Source organism: Xiphias gladius, chromosome 4, assembly GCF_016859285.1.
Source record: "Xiphias gladius isolate SHS-SW01 ecotype Sanya breed wild chromosome 4, ASM1685928v1, whole genome shotgun sequence".
NCBI classification, from domain to species: domain Eukaryota; kingdom Metazoa; phylum Chordata; class Actinopteri; order Istiophoriformes; family Xiphiidae; genus Xiphias; species Xiphias gladius.
In genome coordinates, this window is record NC_053403.1 from 23,470,384 (window position 1) to 23,490,616 (window position 20,233).

The 20,233-nt window shown below is 42.2% G+C and overlaps 1 protein-coding gene across 2 annotated transcripts in view; it reads right to left on the reverse strand.

Moving 5' to 3' along the window:
• Nucleotides 1-19,842, reverse strand: part of epha7 (eph receptor A7) — a 97,952-nt gene extending 78,110 nt beyond the window's left edge. For both annotated transcript variants that reach the window (XM_040124921.1, XM_040124920.1), the window contains exons 1-3: nucleotides 19,684-19,842; nucleotides 18,118-18,182; nucleotides 16,842-17,511 (exon numbers count right to left, since the gene is read on the reverse strand). In XM_040124921.1, the coding sequence (XP_039980855.1) occupies nucleotides 16,842-17,511; nucleotides 18,118-18,182; nucleotides 19,684-19,777 (829 nt within the window). In that variant the 5' untranslated portion in view covers nucleotides 19,778-19,842. The remainder of the gene's footprint in view (nucleotides 1-16,841; nucleotides 17,512-18,117; nucleotides 18,183-19,683) is intronic.
• Between the last annotated feature and the right edge of the window lie 391 nt (nucleotides 19,843-20,233).

The window sequence follows — 20,233 nt, forward strand, 5'->3', positions numbered from 1 at the left end:
GGCCAAAACTACAAAAATAAGGCCCCTGTTTTAATAAACTTTGCTTTTTGTTTAAATCATATTCACGAGCAAAACGCAGTTCATTTTCCATGCTTTCTTCAGTGACAGCCCATGTGTTTATCAGTGTGTCTGACTGGCTTTGGCACCCAGAAATGTTTACAGAACCAACAAGGCGGCAAATGAGGCCTCAAAAATCAAATGCCTGTATGACATGGGCACGTAAGTGGTTCTGCAGCTCTCCCCACCACTGGCAGTGCATTGAGTGACAAGTACAAACACAGCCTTCCCGGCCCAGCATTCCTGTCCCAGCGACTGCACAATGACTCGCTGCTGGCGAATTCCCATTCCTGGCACCAGATGCCGAGAGACGCTCTTAGTCTGAGACACAAAAATGGGATGATAGTGAGAGAGAGGTTCTTTGTCAACTGTCCCTGCGGCAACACTTTCCTTCTGGAAATATCTACAAAGCAATTACACCAAGTCTATTCATCCAGTAGCCTCTTAACTGACAAAATGACTGACACCTTACTGGCAAACACTGACACACAAACATGTTAAAACATTCTACAAAACCCCAGACTCTTTACAACCTGCACTGACTTTGACAAGAGGACTTACAGTCCAATTTGTAATTGCATTTGAAAGGATGAAGTGTATAAGTGTGACTCTCCTTGAAAAAAGGGCCCATTTATGTAAGTTTGGTCTTCTTCAGGCACAGATGAAGAGCGACCAATGGCTTGTATTTGTTAACACGGACCTGCTAAAAAAGCCCAATGGCAGACACAACAGCCGGCTTATTTACGACACTGAGAAATTAGTCAATCCTTAGAGAAGTGGGTTGAGGTTAAGCAGGAAAAAAAAATCCAAGTCTTACATTCCAGCCAACTCCTCAGCAGGCTACAGAGCCAGCATCTGTGATTTCCCTTCCAGTGGTCAAGCACTTTCATTCAGTGATACGTGGGGGGACAAGATGCAGTCAGCAATTTTATACAGAGAGAGGAAGAGGAGCCTGAGAAAGGAGAGGTCCTCAGAGTAGTGGGATATAGATAATCAAACACTCCTGTGACTGTACTGTCTCAATCACAGCACACACTGGCCCAGAGAGTAAAACAAAGTCTCCTTATCTTATGCAGACATACATACACAAAAAAGGGAAAAACAGATTTCAGTATTTTTTTTCAGATCTCGGTTTATTTCTTTTTCCTCTGAGCTGAGCTTCTTAACATTCTTGAATTACATCCAATTTCTCTTTGGCAGTGTCATGACAGTCTGGGTGAGGGACAGAGAGAGAGGGGGAGAGCAGCAATGACTCCTTACGTGACAGCCTGACATATCCTTTCTTGGCCAAAATAGAAAATAATTATTTTCCTTGTCTGAGGGTGATGCCATGGCACTTTATTTCCTCAGTTAATCTTGTGCCTTTGCTGACAGATCAGATTCCAAATTTGGTGTTTTCATTTTCCATGTAGTTTTTCCAGTTTTCTATGTATTTGCTGGGGCAGGTAATAACATAAAGTGCCAGTCAAAATACGTCCATAGCATCAAGAATCAAAAACTATAATGTACTGAATATAACCAAGAATGCTTGGTCAGAATCTTGCTATTACGCTGACCAATTATTCTTGGTCAGATTCCTCGAGCCCCTTGTGGAAGTGAAGATGACAGTATTTATATCATGTGGCTTCTTAATGCTATGCAGATGCAGAAAGTATATTTTGAGCTTTATGAGCTATTAAAGGGTATCCAGGCCCTAGTGTTCTCAGAAACTGAAAACCAAACTCCCTTGCTTACAACTCACAAATCTAATTACCATCAAGGTTACCATCTTTATTACAACCGAGAGCCATGGGGTGACAACATCTTAATCTTGTGCCTTTGCTGACAGATCAAATTCCAAATTTCCCCTCTTTGTTTTCTCTCTGTAGTTTTCTATTTTATTCATTAGGCATGGTTGGTGAAACTCAACACTTTTCAGGGTACCAACTGAAATGTGTCCATAGGATCAAATATCAAGACCTGTCAACTGTCAAACCAGACCAAGGAGTGCTAGGTCAAAATCAGTCAGTGTTTTTGATCCATCTGTAGCGTCCATGTGGTCATCTATTTTGCCTGTATGGAGATATCCACAAAAGCACTCGTACAAACCCTCGTAGATATGGACATATGACAAGGGCTCTTACGGACCATGTAGATTTAGAAAGTATGATTTGAGCTTTAGCTGTGTTTCCCTCAGAATTGAATTCTATTTGTGGCACCTACACTGTCATTAAAAAATACCGTATATAAGGGGCTCCATTGTGAATATTGTAATTGCCAAGTACTTTGTTACAAATAAAGAAGTGAACGATATATAGCTCTTTCGCTGTTTGCTGTCAATCTCACCTGTTGCTTCTGCCCTAGCTAGCTCTCCAACAACAGCATGTTGGCGGCTGTCCTCGTCCTCTCCTACATCTCTCTCTTCATTAGCTACACCTATCCCTTCCTGACCCCTTTCTTGCTGGTTCAGCTGCCACAGCAGCACTGGTTGTAGCCTGGAAATATTCGAAACAAATGAACTGGATATCTAATCAAACTGGTGGGACTGTTCAGCATTCCCACATGTGTTTTCTTAAGTTTCTAAATACTCTAATACCTCTGGTCCAGACTGTCTTTGGAAAGATTTTTCAATATTCATCTGGATTGAGGGAGCAAACATTCAGCATCAGAGTTAAAAAATTAACATTAATGTTATCCACTTGCACGAGCAGTCGATATTAACTAGCAGCTATGCTAGCCGTCTTCTCTGCGGGGAAAAGCCAACAACAATCCTTCCTCCCACGTGTGATCATGTTTTGATTTAGAGATTACACAGAGCGGAGGGGCTTTTCACAGACAGGTCCGTCAATGTGTTTGTGAGAGTGAGAGCGAGGAAAAGAGGGGCTGCAGTGTAAATCCATGCACTGTGTGCAGCTCTGCACTGAATTAAGACTTTACCCATTTGAAATAGTAAGAAAAAAAAAATTGAAAATCAACACTTGGCAGTCAAAGGTTGAAATTGTGGGGGGTCGTCACAAATAAATCAATGTATGGGAAACACTGGCATTAGTTATCAGAAAGTAAAGTATCAAGTATTATTACTACTCAGAATGGAGGGGACTGGCTTGTCCATGCAGGGCAGCTGGGATATTAAGTTTCTCCCCAACATTACCTCTTACGGACAGTTGTGGCAATGCAGATTTAGAAAGTTTGATTTCAGCGTTACTATCAAGTATTGTTTTGGTTTTGGTACCGAAACTCAGGTGCCAGTATCAAAAACATTTCTAATGATCACCTGTCTTTGAAAGGCTGGAGAATGAGTGTCTTTGCTTGCTTACAACCCACAAATCCAATCAAGGTTACAATCCTTATTACCACTCAGCACGGAGGGGACTGGTTTGTCCAAGCAGGTCAGCTGGGATATAGAGTTTCTCCCCATCTGTCTCAATATTGCTGCAGATGGAGGTCAAAGTGAGCTGCTGTGTGTGAATGTGGGAGATTCCCTCGTTTTTTTGCAGACTGCCAGAGCCAGAGTGAGACTGACTATTGTGGGCCTTTCTGTCTCCACGGTTTTAGCATGATGAGTCCTGTCAAGGCCGGGCCTCCTCCCTTCTCAGCCTGCCCTCCCGTCCGGCCTGATTATGTGTTAAATCCACCCCTGTGTCGGGATGGATGTGGAAAGAATGCTCTCTGAAGGGAGCCGAGCAGGGCTGCAGAGACCCAAAGAGAGCAAGCTGGAGATAGCACCCCGTTAGAGTGATAAAAGAGGCAGAGGGAGGAGAGCAGCCGACAGGACCAACATGCAGGCCCCGTCACTGATGAATGCCAGGTGGAACGGGTCAAGCATGATAAAGGAAACAGTTTATTTTCTTATTTCCAAAAAAACACCATTGCTTTCTGTAACATAGTTGCCAGTCCGATAGGGAAATGTCTTTAAAAATACAGTATCATCTCTGAACACGGGCATGGTACGATGAAGAGCCTGTCATCTGGGGGTTTTTTTAAGTATGTTTCCTCCTACTGTGTTTTCCTCTGTGTCTGTCTGATTTTGACCCCAAATGCTGAGCTGCCTTCCTATGGTTTGATATTGTTTGAAATGCTCCTGTATCTATATATTACTTCTATATTCAGGTTTCAATTACAAAGAGATTGCAGAGTTTTGTTACCAATACCAATAGCAAAATGGTACTTTTTTTGCAACACAAAACTTCGTTAGACACACACAGACAGCTGAGCAATTTCCATTTGCTGGGATGAGGTCACAGACAAATAGACAGTTGGTGAAACTTGACTTAGAATATTTTATCAAAGATTTTTTTTTTTTTTTTTTTCATTTAACAACAAAAGTCAAACTTTTCAGATGCAAGGCTAGATTACCAACCTTTCGGATGGGACAACTTCCCCAGGCCCTTGAAACTCCAGTGACCCCAAAAGCTTTAATGTGTGTCAACTAGATGTGCTAATTTGGGAATATGGACCATGAAGCACAAAAGTGATAGGGGCTTTAAAGTGGGTCTTCCTTGTTGAGGCCTGACTTGAAAAGAGTCCTGTGTCAAAATCTAGTTTCAGGACCTTGATTTTAAGTGTGTTGCACATATATATATTGCATTTTCCTAAGTCAATGTGTGAAATCAGGTTTTCACACATTAGACCTGTGGCCAGGTAGTATTCCCGCACAGGAATACCAGACATATTACCCAGAGACTGGAAAGAACAGAGAGCAGCTAGCAAAGAAATTTGCCTAATTACAGTGTCTATAATTGCCAAGGCAAAAATACCCTATCCCTTATAAAGAAAAGTGATAAAAAATTCCCTCTGGACCAAAATTTTATGGGTTTTTCCCTGGCCCATGCCCCATCCCTCCACCAAGTTTGGTACAAATCAGTTCAGTTGTTTTTGCGTAATCTTGCTGACAAACAAACAAACCAACTTACACAGTTGAAAACATTACCTCCTCGGTGGATATAATTAACAAGAAATTAAGTACTGGCTTTCAGTAACTGACAGATGTCAATAGTGCTATGGATGTATTTCGGTTGGTATCAAAAGAAATATTCCTGCTATCCAGTGCTACCCGCAAAAGAAACAAAGGCAGTTTCTCCCTCAAACTTGTCTGATCACTTTTGTTACACTGCAATCCAGTCTTACTGCTGCTATAAACATTATCTGTCAGCTATTTCAAAATGCCATGTGACTAGCTGGATGTTCAGACAAGCATGAAATGCTATTTAAAAGCCCAACTCCTGCTTTATGTTTTTCAGTTTTACTTTCAGGGCACTCGATTAGGACCATGACCGTGCGTTACGATTATAGAGAAGGATGTCAATAGCTCACGCAGAGCTTATTTCTTATGCATTAATGTAGCCTTGGGCCTATGCGTGTTGCTTTTATTAGATCTGACTTATGTTCTTTGCCTCAATAAATAGGCCCTGGTGCGGACATTCATCAGCCTGTGTTTACTGGCATTTTATGCATGCTGAACTAAGGCTGCATCACTTTTACGGACTAAAGCCTGTAGTGTTTTCCCCTGCAATGTAAGAGGCAGTACATCTTGTGAGTAAATTCAAAGCAACACAGGCAGGCAGACCTGGGAAAAAGTGTTTAGACTTTTGTAGCTGCAAAGGTTTGGGAGAAATAAAGCGCACCTTGAAGGAAGACAGAGAGTTGTTTCTTAAGTTTAAGGCAGTAGCTCTATATCATCTAAACTATATTCAGAGTATTCTAATGTTATGCAAAAAAATTCTTGAGCCTTATACTTCGAATTTTTTAGATTCAGACATGTTTTGTTTTTCAGTCTGATCACAGGAGTAACAACAGTTGCAGCTGGTGTTTTTTTTTTTTTTCTTTTTCCTCCCAGCACATAGCACCATTTCTTTTTTTTTCTACCAGTAAAGAAAGAGATGCCTGGGTTTTTGCCTGCAGACACGTTAATCTCCCACTTACGAGAGGCAAGGTGCCTACCCAGCTCCGGGAAACAGTGGCAGAAAGTGGTGCTGATAATCCCTTCGCAGGACGGAGATAGAGTTTCTCAATGTCGAACCCCTTCCAAACAAGCTCATTTCGAACACCAACACCTCCAGTGAGCCTAGGAAGAAGCGTTGAAGCTAGGACATGGTTACAGTGAGGCTAAAGAAGAGAGGTAAGATTAAAAGGAGCCATTGAAGCATACGTTTAAACAGTTAAAGAATCTGATGTCATATTGTGCTGGATCCTCCCTCCACCCCACACATATTTGGAATGACTCTGTCTGGCTGCTGCTACACTCCACACATACAGACAATCGGTCCATTCAGCTGAGGTACCTGTGCTTAGCAGGAGATAAGTAGCTTTCCATGAGAAACAAAGAGAAGATTAGCATTCCCTTACACTATGTTGGAGGGCATGCAGCTTTGCCCTCTAAGCAGGGAAAACCCGAAGGAAATGCCTGCTTGGCTGTACACTGCGAAGATCAAAGCCAGACACTGATTAAGTTATACTAAAATTTAAGCTAATGCTCCTGCTGTGGTGCGAAAAGTATTGCTACAGTTCAGTAAGTTTACCCTGAAAGTCGGACAATTTGGAATTAAACTGCAAACCAATGGACACTTTATCAAATCCAAATTAAGATTAACGTCACTTGCATTAATCTCTATTTACAGTATATATGACCTTAGAGTACCAAAGGGTCAATTCACCCAAATTTGCATACAGTTTATCACTTAACCAAGCAGTATTTGAGATGTATGAATCTATGATTTCTGCCTCTAACACAATACAGAGAAGGCACTACTGAATACTGAGGAAAAAGATACTACAAAATTGTCTACTGCTTTTTCTGTGGATTACCCAGAATAAACGGGAAAGTACCCACATTTTTATTTTTTTTTTCAAATGTCTGCAAATGATATTCATTCTCCTCCATTTTATTGGATGGGAGGCAGAAATCTCAGAAACAGATACTTCAGAACTTGGAAAAATTAAACCAAAACTATCTGCATGGCTAGATACCTGTTTTTTTTTTTTGTTTGTTTGTTTGTTTGTTTTTTTAAATTGGGTGAAATGACCCTATAAAGAATAAGGCTGTAGATAATCTGTATTTTTCTTACTGACAACAAAACAACCATGAAAAACCATTATTTATTTCGAATTAATCCCTCATACCATCCTGATTTTGTACATACAAATGTGTATTAACAGTCCCCAACAAATGTACTATTAACTGCAGTTTGAGGAACATTTGCGAAAAAACTACAGTGCCCAGCTTTGTTTGTTTTGTTTTTTTGGAAAAAAATGAGCCTTATTGAAGAATTTAAAGCAGGGGTCTCAAACTTAATCTCAAACAGTTACGCAACAAAGCTAAAGTTTTCACTGCTTACTCTGTGGCACTTGACGAAAGCACAGACAAAACCGACAAGGCTAAGTTACCCATTTTCGTCGGGGTATTGATGACCAGTTCAAATTGAAAGTAGAGCGACTGAGTTTGTGTCCAATGCACAGCCGTACCACAACCAAGGATGTATTTCAGCAGCTGTGCGGCGAGATTGAGCGCACTGATTTGCCATAGAACAGACTGATAGGCATTAAAACTGATGGAGTGCCATCCATGACAGGCAAAAAAAAAGGCCGGTAGTGCTGATACAAAGAAAGTTAACGGACGAAAATGCAGATCCAGCAGTTGTTCTGAACTGCACTATACACAAACAGGCACTGTTCAGCAAATGCCTGAAATATAAACATGTCATGTCTGTTGTCCTGAGATGTATCAGTAACATCAGGTCCAGGGGTTTACAGCACTGCCAGTTCTGGGCCTTTTTAGATGAAATCGAGTCAACATATGGTGATGTACTTTACTTAGGAGCGCTGGCTCAGCACAGGAAATGTCCTGAAGAGATTTCTTGAGTTAAGAGCAGAGGTGAAGAGATTCATGGAGGATGGCAGAATGGATGTTCCTGAATTTGATGACCCAAAATGGATCACGGATCTTGCATTCCTAGTTGACATAACACAAGAGCTGAACATCCTTAACCTGAAGCTCCAGGGCCCTGCTCAGCTCATCACAGCAGCTTATGAAGTGTGAAAGCCTTCTACACAAAACTGAGATTGTGGAAAAAAACTGAGTCATTTCACAGCATGCAGATCTCTTGTGGAGAAGGGCACAATATTCTGTGGTGATGAATATGTTTCTGCTGCTGAAAACCTAATGCGGGAATTTGATTAGCGTTTTGCTGACTTCAAGGCATACTGTGACACTTTCCAGCTGTTTGCATATCCCTTTCTCAGCTGATGTGGCGAGTGTCCCGAGTGTGTTGCAAATGCAACTTACTGACTTGCAGTGTAGTAGTGAGCTAAAAACTCATTTCAGAGAGGCACAGAAAAAAGGAGACATGACAGGACAATTAGAGAGAATTAGAGAATTACCTCCATCATTCCCAGAGCTGTCCAAAGCGTTTAGTCAGGTGATGTGCCTTTTTGGAAGCACATATTTGTGTGATAAACTTTTCTTGGCTATGAACTTTAATAAATGCAAGTACAGGTCCTGGCTTAGTGATGCCCATCTTGAAGCTGTAATCTGGGTTTCAACTGTGACCTCTATCAGGACAAATGTGGTTCAGCTGTGTAAGCAGAAGCGCTGCCAGGTATCTGGCAAGAAATAGAGTAATGTACAAATGTATACAGGGATTGCATTTGTTAGTTCAGTTCAAGGTTACAATTAGTTATTTAAAATAAAGTAAGGAAAAAAGATTTTCCACTAACTTTTAAAAAACGAATATCTATAAAAATATATAGAAGCTGCTGTTTTGCATTTTTTTTTTGGTTCAGTATGGTGAAAAAATGTTAGTAATGGAAATTTTAAAAAGTATATTTTCAGAAATATTGCACTTTCTTGTAGTACTTGAACACTGGAGTGGCCCTCCTATGAGATGACAATACCAGCAGTGGCCCCAAGCCAATTTCAGTTTGAAACCACTGATATAAAGTATACATTTATGAGTCATCTTTATTTATTTACATCTTAGTAGGAACTAACAGGCTTGGAGCTGAGTGCCATAGACACGATAGTGAAGTCCGAAAGTATTGAAAGACAGACTGAGGTCGGTTTTGGCTTTTCCGTGCAATTTGTTGACAAGAAAAATACAGAGTAACGTCAGTCTTATCCTGTAAACCTTAATTTTCAGGATAAATCCAAGACTGAAACTGAGACCATCAAACCACTGCATCTACTAGGTACTGCTGTTGACAGCAATACAAATTGCAAACAACAAACTTTGACACCTGTTTTCTCTTTCAGCTCTCCTGCTGATTTACTGCATGGATTTGGAGGTGTAAAATGAAGGGCATTTTTAGATTAAACTCATTACATCAGTGAATTTATGGCCTCTCACTCCGCCTGAACTGTATCTGGGTCTGTGCACCATCCTCCTAAAAGGTCTCTGCTTCTTCAGGTTATAGCGCAGAGTGAGCATTTTGAAATGGATTCTCAGTGACATGGAAAATGTCCCTGCCTAATCGTCTTCTGTTTAGTTCATTTAACTCATATGGAAACAGGAGAGATGGCCCTTAGGGCCAGCCAGGCAGCTACCTTTAATGGATGAGGTGGTCAGCTCTGAAAGGGAGCTGTGCTAAAAGACACTGCAGATGAAGCAAGTAGTCTGCATTCTGGGGATGAAAGCACAGGGTCCAAAGGTCTGACTGATCCATAGCCCCCTGCAGCCCAAGCGAAATTGGCACTGAAAATGTCCCCAGTCAGCAACTGAGCATTATCTGTGAATTGTGCCGATGCCTACCAACCCTCCCCTCCTGACCCAGCTCCAGCCCATTCAAATCCACCACAATCTCTACTCTGGTCCCAGAGCTGCGACAGAAAGGAATGGAACAATGTCAAACCAGCTGCTCGTCACTGCTGTGGCCAGGACCCTGTGGCCTCCCCTGACAAAAGACACTTAGACACTTGGCCTCAGATGACCACTAGTGCTGGTGCAGATCTGGACTACTATTAAAGGGCTGGTTACAAACCAAAATATATTTCCTCATTCCCCCCTAGTGGTATCAAGCCAAATAGTCTAGGTAGGTACAAAGTTAAAGAATATGTCGTCACTTTATGAGAGTAAGCATTAGTTGCAGCCTAACCCTAACCCTAAATGTATTTATATTCTCACACACTGGCACTCCTGTTTTGCAGAGAATGACTTATTTTAACATAAGACATCAGAATTTTGGGTCGGAGAGCAATCCCTAGCACATTTTAAGTTCTGCTTCCTCCGCTCTGGATGTAAAAGGGAAAAAGTGTACAGTTATATAATAAGTTATTGATTTTCCTCTTAAAGGAAGATTGAAGTAAAGAGCCAGTGGCCTGAAGCCTCCCAGAGGAGCAGCTCCACTGACAACAGGGCCCTCCCTGCTGCCTCTTAAGGCGGCGGGACCCAGGAACCAGTCACATATCACTTTCACCCGCATGCCACAGGGACACAACACAGAACACCACCGATATTGTCTTCTGACATGGAGTTGCCTGTCTGATCACATTCCTTTTAAGCAGTCAGCAGGCAAGCGATTACAAAAGAGACATCTGTGTCACAGTTTGGATAGCTAAAAAGGGAAAAGCTTAGAATTGCAAGAGATATGGAAGCAGGGATCGATAGAGATGTCTGAACCTGTTAGTGCAAGTGAAGATGAGGGCTGCTGCACCGTGGGGAGGGCTCTTTTGTCATGCAGGGAGAGGGGGCCAGAGAGTTGACTCTGCTGGCGATCAGGGGTCAACTGCTGCGATCATCCATCTTCCGTCTTGACAGTGTCCTGTCAGCCGGGGCTCTCACGTTACTAAACACAACAGGCAGGCCTCCATTGTGGCACTGTGCTGGTCTGCAGCCATGTGTAAATGAAGTTAATATTCACTGACCTCATGCCTGGCCTAATGTGGACTCTGATGTCACCTTGGAAATAACATTATCTGATGCAAAGACACAAAGGTCTCCCTTTTAGGGCTTAACAAAGTCCCTTACCAGTATAACTGACCATATGGCTTTGTCTGCGTGAGAATGAGGAATATTTACTTGGATTCTATCTTTTCATCTGATGCAACATGGGGTCTCAAATTTGGACTGGCAGGTCAGATTCCAAGGCCTGTTTAATGATAAGTCATCACTCCCCTGTTTTTTCTTGCTGTCCTGAAACAGCATTAAATAACTGGTTGGTGCAATTTACATCCAAAATCGCACCCTTCCTTCTCAATGTCAGAACCAGAATGCACATACACCATGAACGTGCTCCTGGAATCACATACTCTATCCAGCAATATCAGTATCCCGTGATTTGCATCAAGGGTAAACATCAATAAATCTGTTTGGAAATCATGTAAGAAAAGTGCTCCTCACTTCCTATCTTGCAACAAAATCATCAAATTTAGACTCTCTCTTCAGTATCAAAAGTACCGTACATATATTTTTGACAGGACTTAGGCCTGAAAAGTCGTAACATATATAACTTATATCACTCTCTTCTGTCCATTCATGTACAGATGTTTTCCCTGTGTTGCAAATCTTTTGTTTTTTGTGTGAAACTTTTATTTTTCATAAAAATTGTACTAGAATATGTCTAGTACCATTGACATGCCAACTAGTGTTGTTTCTGAGTATACTAAAATAGCCTGAAAATAGCAATATATGGCTATATGGCTATGGCATGTCTCGCTAAAACAACTTGTGACTGTGCCATAAGCCTGTAAATAAAGTAAGACACTGAGCAAAAACAAGCTAGTGTTCAAACGTTAAAAGTAAAGAAACACGGGGTTGCTAGTATTTGGAAAATAGCTCGAATTTTTTTTAGAGGCTCCCTGTATCGTTTTCTGAACAAGGTTTGTGCACCTACAACAGCTGAGTGGATTGAGCTTTTCTATCAGCTGCTTGATATTAATGTATGCATGAGTCAGTAGCTGAAGCTTATCAGTAGAGGGGATAGACAAACCCATTACCAGTGACCAGGCACTGGAAGCCCCCAGCTCCTTCGTTAAGTTAAGCTCTCTGTGCTTTAGATCCATCTTTGTGGCGTCTACAAACACAGAAACCAGTTGGAGCAAATAATTAGTCCTGACAGGCCGTTTGTTTCCTTGCCTGCTTCATCATATGAATAAATACAGTTCATATGACTTTGAGACAATTATTCATCAAGCCAAACAACTTTGTGAATGAGGATCCGAGTGAATGTTTCCACAAGTAAAATGAGGCATTTGTATTTAATTTGACGTATTGACAGGGCAGCTGGATCCCACAGAAAGCGCTGCTGGCACCAGTTCAAGCAAGTGTATCCCAGGAAACAACTTCTTGCTTTTAAGTGTATATTTAAAAGGGTCACTGGATGTGGAAGTAAAATAAATGTTCATCATTACTGCTTGCCAAATCATGATTTCAAACATTCTGCCTTCTCTTCATCCTCTGAGGGAGCAGCTGTGGTTTAGTCTCTACTAATGAGAGGGAACTAGATAGAGCAAAAGAACTGCTCAGGAATACAGTAATATCTTATAGTCACGGAGACAAGTCTGCATCCGTTTTCAGTAGCGTACCTGAAATGTAACACCCTTTTGACTGGCCTTTTTTTGTCATTTCAACACCGATGTTCTCTCTCCTGCGGAAACTTACTATGTAATCATAATTTCCTTAGCTTTGCCCACATTCATACAGCATATAGAGCCCAAAAAAAATCATTTTTGGGCCAATATTGAAAATCCTTTAATGCAGGAAATCAGAAGATGCAGGAAATCTTAATCTGTAAAGACTGCGAATAACAATTATTTTCAATTATCAGTTAATTATTTTCAATTAACTATCACAAACCCCTTGCCTAAGGTCAATGCCATTATGTTGTTTTGTCTGGCCAACAGTCCAGAGTCTAAAGATATTCCACTTCCAATAGTATAAGAGCGAGAAAAGCAGCAAATCTTCACAGTTGAGACACAGGAACCAGTGAATGTTTTGCATTTTACTTAGATAAATGACCAATGAATTAATCATTTTCGCACTAAACGTTCAAAATCTCATGCCTCATGTCCTCCCATAAGTTATCAATTTTAGGACACTGTCAGCTGCATTTGTAGTAAAATCCTGAGCAGAGAATAACACATCTTTGTGTCTGACTGCTACCTGCCAGGCCAAGACAGCAAGGAGGAAAAGCCCTGGGCTGTGGAAGAATGCTACTATTCACAGGAAGCAGATAATGGCAGTGACAGGACGAGCTCCCGTCCATCAACAATTTATTTAAATCTTTAGTGATTTAGGTCCATTTGGGTCTCCTGTGGATTCTGAGCATACCTGTCATTTGCATAATCAAGCTCTGGAGCAATTGTAAAAGACAGCCATTTGGTGTATTAAATTCACACCTTATCAATCAGGGGAGCATCAAGATGTATGAGGACCTCCTGACTCTTGGCTTCTCAGCTTCATTTGAAATGCTAAATGCATCTTTTCCTCCATCTCTGGATCTGAGTCTCTCTGCCTGGGCCCCCTGGTGGCTTCCATACACGTTAGCTGTCGTGGTAAGACCCTGACTGCTCAGCCCCTTCCCTCAGGGGCTCAATCATCAATCAGTCTCCAACTAACTTCTGTCCAACTCCCTGACGGTCAAGATGGATGGTGCCAGCTTCTACAGGATGCTGTATCCTCTCATTAATTCTCTTGTTAGTATGCATTGATAGCAGCCTGTTTTATCTGTTTTCCACCACATAGAAGCCTCTCCCTTTTTTTGGATGAGGGTCAACAGTTAATCATGTCTCAGACACTAGTTATTTAGTACCACAATGATCTGATGTGTCAAAATCGGACAACATACATTCCCGGGATTGAGCAAAACAAAGAGACCAGTGTCCTCCCACAAGGGCCCTCTCTCTGTCTAAACGACTCTGTGGCTCCATTGCAACCAGTAGCCAGCGCTAAACAGGACCAGCGAATGAATGGGCGCTATTTTCACAACACGCACTTCTTCGCAAAATGAAGCCTGCGCAGGCTGCGGGGACACTTCAACTGGCCTTTTTCAACACCCATTGCACTGGGACCACTGAACACAGCAGGCAGAGAAGAAGAGTGACATTTACTGCCACAGATTGCCACACAAAGAGTTAAAGAGATTCACAGGGAGTGGGGGGTATTGGGGTGAAAGACAAGGGGTCCCTCTTCGCTGACGGTGATGAATGAGTAGATCACAACACATTTCGGAGGAGGCCTGTGCATCCTCAGAGGGAGCTCCCTCAAATGACATGACTGACAGCCCGACTTGCTTACTCCACCTGCACCCACCCTCTGAATATTTTACTTGGTGGCCATGTTATAATCATAGCACACTGCAAATACTAAAATAGGCCAGTTAAAGACTGTCTTAAGGAGTTATTTTGCTTCAAATAAAGTGCCTATCAGATCACTGAACTGCATCTGAAAATACCTTTCAGATGTTGGAATTTTGGAGGCTATGTCCAAAGATTTTAAAGTTTTTCCATAAGGTTGTGAAGGGAGAACAAACCAACAGAAAATTTGTTTGAAACGTTAAATGAATGTGGCACTAATCCCTAAAAGCCTCAGTATGCTTCAAACAAAGTTCCTGGCGGATCCTTTAACAGGATCTAACACCCTCTTTCCAATATTGGAATCAGGGGTTTTGGGACAATATTTGTTACTTCCTGAACCCAAGAATCCAACACGCATGTCTACTTCAGGCGGCCGTGGGCCAGGCGGTTGGATGTGTAAAATTAGGTAGAATTTGAACTTTTTTCTCAAGCCCTGTTTTTTCATTCTTCACATAACTACTGTATTTCTGTTCATTTTTGTGTGTACAACTGAGTGCAACACCTCAAATGCTTTTGATGGGAGACTGCTCAAAAGTGTACATCATTATCCTCGTTTGTAAAAGTCCTTGCATCTCCCCCCTGTCTATGATGGCAGGCTTTCCAACCCGTCTTCCCAGTTTGTCCATTCACAACAGGTATAAATGGTTTTGCCTTTAGACATGTATGGACAACACTTTGTACAAACTAGTTTGTTTGAAGCATGGTGAACCCCTTACAGTAAAGGTGTGGCATCACCATGACATACCATTAAACAAAATATACCCAGCTGATAGATGATCTAAGCTTGAGGACAAATTAGTCTTAGCGTCCAAAAGCCAGGATCTCACATTTTTAATGGTCACAGCCACTTGGACTTACTGCTCTGCTGTTCAGCAGATAGTAACAGTCTGAATAGCTTTAGACTGTTCTGGGGGAAACTACTGAATGGACAATTTAATGTCAGTGGAGCCTCTGGAAGAATTGCTGATGGTGCACTGTGATTTTCATTTTATTTAGATTAATTACCCCTTAATACAAAGGCTTCTCATGCCTCAGTGGAGATAAAGCTCATAAAGGTGCAGTATCCAGACTGGAACTTGATCCACATACATAGTAAGGAACCTTGTTCCTCAGACTTTAAACAACCTAAAGGTAGGTTCATTGTACTTCTGCTTATATTGGCAGGTATTTCTTTTTAATTGATGCATGAATAGATTAATTAATAGAGACATGCAACAGTCTTCTATTCTGATGGTTTTGCATCAAGACATAATAAAAGACGGTAGCTAAAATTACTTTGACAAGCCAGCGCTATTGGCTGTTATGCTGCATTGCCGTCCCTGTGGAAATAAATCATGGGCTTTCTTTTCACCTAAGGGCACAACTGGATCTTACATCTCTGCATATTAAAACAACAAGAACAATAAAAAGGAGCTCTATGGGGTTGAATCAGTGATAGCCTGTTAACATCAGAGACATAGCACAACTTGGGGCAGGCTGTGTTGCTCTAAATTACATGGCCTAATATATTTCATTTACACACCTCCCTCAGAGGGGTCCCTAATAGATGACAGCGTGGCATAAATGCTTGTCTGCCAGGGACACTAATTTGTTCTTAGATGCATTCCGTTCAATTATTACTGGCTGCCTCTCCTCGTAAGCTGCTTAGATTGAGGCTGCCCTCCTTGCAAAAAAAAAAAAAAACGCTTTGCTGCGCTGACAAGGCAGGCCACTTAAGTTCTGTGACCTAAGTCACCCCCTTTTAATCCATTGCGATTTTTATCTTTAAAATCAGATGGCCACTGAAAATAATCCTCTGAGCATTTAGAGTGACAGAAAGCATGTTATTGTTAGTTGTAGTTGCAGAATCCGGCACCACAACAACGCATAAATGAGCCACAGCGAGGCTGCAATTGACCTTCCTGTTAGGCTCCTTCATAAATATCCTGAGGCCTAAATGCCACAGTACAGCGGCTATTTGTTTCCCTTTCTGTCAGGGTCATTTGGCCGGGGCAGAGAGATACTGAAAGACTGGCTGGACTTCCTCTAGACCTGTGTATTCTGCTAGTGATTGTCTTGGCTCCCTGCCAGTAAGAGAGAGAGGAGTGTTTGAGCTGAGGAGCTAAACTCAAGTTATTATTTAATCCCAGTGTCAACAGAATCATGGTTATAAATTAAGAGCGTCATAATCAATTAACACGGATTCCAATTATTACACTGAGGATGTTTGGCCTCAATACTTTATCCATCTTTACTGCTGTCAAATCAGACGCTTCAGTCCCATTTGCCAACACAACTATTCAGTCGACTGTGTCTAGATTGTCCTTTTATCTGCTTTGCATAATCAAATCACAAATACTCCCCAGTTTATTACTTTTTTTTTTTTCTTGGCACATCTTTAATTGTGTGAAATCAAGGATGCCCCTGACTGATTTCTAAACGATAATTCCACAAGAAACAACTCTGGGACTGCTAATGAGGAAATTCAATTACTACTAAAAACATTCTTCCTGATCATGGAAGCAAAGGGTAAGGTACTTACGTTCACATGCATCTCCCTTCTGATGAAATCCAGCTTTGCATATACATTTTCCAATAGGCACAAGCCATTCCCCCTCGGCACTGCAGTGCATCTTGGGAGAGTTGTCGGCCTCCTCCTCAGCATCGCTCACGCACACGCCTTCCACTTCAACAAGCGAGGAAAACTCTGATCCTGTCACAGTGTCAGGGAACATGGCCAGGTTCTCAATGATAGACCAACACTTCTTGTAATAAACTTTAACAGATACCAGGGCGATACAAGCCCCTACATCCTGGAAGGCTAGGTAGAAGCCCCGTCTGGACAGGGGGCCAATTATGCGCACTTCTGTATTCAGCTTCATCTTCCTCTCGCCCAGGTCACCCTGAGTGAAGCTTTCATCTGCAGCAATTGTGTCAATTTTCACGTACTGGTTCTCCCGTAAGCTCCTGCCCACCTCCGAATCTGTTTCCTGGTAATACAAGTTGAACGTCTCCTTGCAAGTGCCCACCACACCAGGCAGGCTGTTACAATCCCTCAAGGTGAACTTCAGTTCCACAAAAATTCTCTGAGCATCGCCCTTCTCTATCCAGTTAGTCCGAAGCCAGTTATTCTGATTAGGCTCCATGACTTGGCAAACCTGGTAGGTGCGAATTGGTGTATAGTTCTCATCCAAGCCGCTGATTTCTTCCCACTGCAAGAAGAAATCATTATAATGAATAAATCCATTAGAGAACATCACAATGTTGAATTTAAATGTGGAACATGTCCATCTATCTTTAGATTGATGTCTATAAAGATTGGCAATCAAAACAAGGTGATTATACTGTAATGAATATCACAAAGGTATATGAAATATAGTAATTTCAGAAAGTGCTCTACATAATAAACTGCAGTGACTAAAGGAAGATTAGCAGCTGCATTTTGATCGCACAAACACATCTTTAAAGAACATTTTTTCTCAGTCTATCTGCTTCTGTTCACATTATTTATTTTAAGACGTTCCTCACAGCCTCCTTTTATTCAGACTAGCAAATTGGAAGTGGTTTGCTACAGGTCTTGGTGTTCTGAATGTCAAAAGGCAGGAGAGTTTAGTGGCAGAAACATACTCCTACATTCTTTATCTTTTGTTCTGGAAATACTTTTGTGAGCAAATAAATATGGGGCGGGGTTCATTGTGTATATTTCAAACCTACTTTAAATATTATTATTCCTATGAAAGGAACATCAGAGAAAGCTAGAAAAAATATAGATGTGGCGAAAACCGTGTGCCTGCGATGCAGAGATTCTCCAGACTTACCCCATTGGGAGGATAGGAGATCCACTCCAGTTCTGTCTGCTGTGCCTTGGAGTCCAGCAGAATCACTAGTGACAGGAAACCGAGAGGCAGGTGGTTAAATCACACCGGGGCACTGGGGCTGAGTGTTAGTGATAGGCCACCCATCCATATCTATGGCGCATATACTCATGACCTAATTTCTACCAGCAAGAGCTTAAGCGAAAACATGCGATGAGGATATACGTCTACACTGCAGCATTGTCTGCGGGGGAACTTTTTGGGAGATGAATTAAGACTCCGACAGTGGGCATAAAGGAGAAATAAAGAGTCTAGAAACAGACCCACATATTAGAATGTGGTGGGAATCATTACGCACACGATTTATGCGTATTTCATCTGTTTATTGTGGGTTTATTTTACGCAACAGCTTATTAAACTCGTTTTTGGAGTGGAAGTTGTTGCATTAACGTGGAAGAAGCTGATCCCGTCTCCACCCGGACGCACAGACATACCATATTTTCAGCTCAAAACGGCCATTAAAACTACAGTGAAACCATGTAAAAGGCGGCTTGCTTGAAGCTTTTAAACGGCGGAAGGAGATTCGACAAAACAGCCCGTTTTAGGAGCAAAAAGCGGCACCACGGTGGCTTCCATAAAACGAAGTTGTTTTAACTGTGTGTAATATCAGCATACAGCTCCATCGTGAGAGGGGGCAGCAGCTGGGACGCATCGCCGTTACACGTATTGCTCGGGTTAAGTCTTACAGGTGAGTTTCTGATACGGAGGTCTGCGAAACCCCGTAAATAAACACCGAGGATTTTCAAATCATATCCGCTATTACGTTGTATATTTTGGCGGTGAGAAAATCATGAGTTTTCCGTTTTTACGCATAAGATTATTTCATTAATTTACCCAAAATCCGATCAATTAAAAGTGACAGTTTGCAGCCATTTGGAGTTATTAGATCGTCTCTTATTTTGGTGTTTTATTGTCTTGATTCTGGTCAACTTGAGCGTCTGAGGCAGATTACGACTCCGCGTCAGTCTGTCGGATATTTCTTCCGAGAAACATGCCTTGCCCGGGCTGTTTGAGCCCAGGCCACTTTGGAGGTAGTAACCCCCCGAACCTGCGTCCAGAGAGACGGCTCGCTCACTTCCAGCGAGACGAGCCTGCTGGAACGATCGATCTGCTCGTATTACCTAGTTTGTCATGATAGATCTACAGCGAGCAGGCTAGTTATGCCGATCGCTCACAGGCACTGGAGGAAAATTAAAAAAAAAAAAAAAAAAAAAAAGGGAGCTTCTGAGTCTAATCAGTGTTCTACGGCTTGTAATTGCAGTGCGTAAAAACACCGTCAGGTCGCTCGCAAACAGCCCGGGAACAGACAGCGCTGTCATCCCCGCGCACCGGCCTCAGCTGACGGCGCTGGGAACATCAAACGTCCAGATTTGGAGGTAAACATTTTGCGTGGGATTTACAGGAAAAAAATAAAGACGGTATCTGCTGGATTTGGACACATCCCTGTCAATTCTGAAAGATGTCTTCCAAATGCGATGGGATGGGAGAGTCCAAACTTTAAGAACTTACCTTCCTTCGCATTCTGTGCTTCCGCGCTGTCTACACAACAGCATAAATGCAGGAAAAATGTAATCCACAGACACGGGATAGACCTGGAGAGCATGGTGCAGCCGCCGATTTCAATGTAGACCGTAACTCGCTTTGCCACTGTCTCGCACGCTTCCCATTGACGACACTAAACCGGCTCTATGTTTAACAATCCGCTAGTCCCCACTCAAATAGCGTCTGCTGCCGCTGGGAGGAGACTGTGGCTCCGGTGATGTCAGTCACGGACACAGGCGGAGGTGTTGTCCAATCGTAACCTGGGGAAGAAAGCGTCATGAAAAAAAGAGGGCCACTAGGCGCGCGGAGGTGGCTGGGGTTTAGGGGCGAACGCACGGCTGAGGAAATGTTCTCACATCTTGGGTCAGATATTTTTTGGTTTTCTTCAGGGAGAGGGCAAGGGATGTTCTAGTAGAGTTGGACACAAACGCACACACACACACACACACACACACACACACGCACACACACACACACACATCTCGCTCTCTGTGTGTCTCTTTCTCTCTCTCGCTCT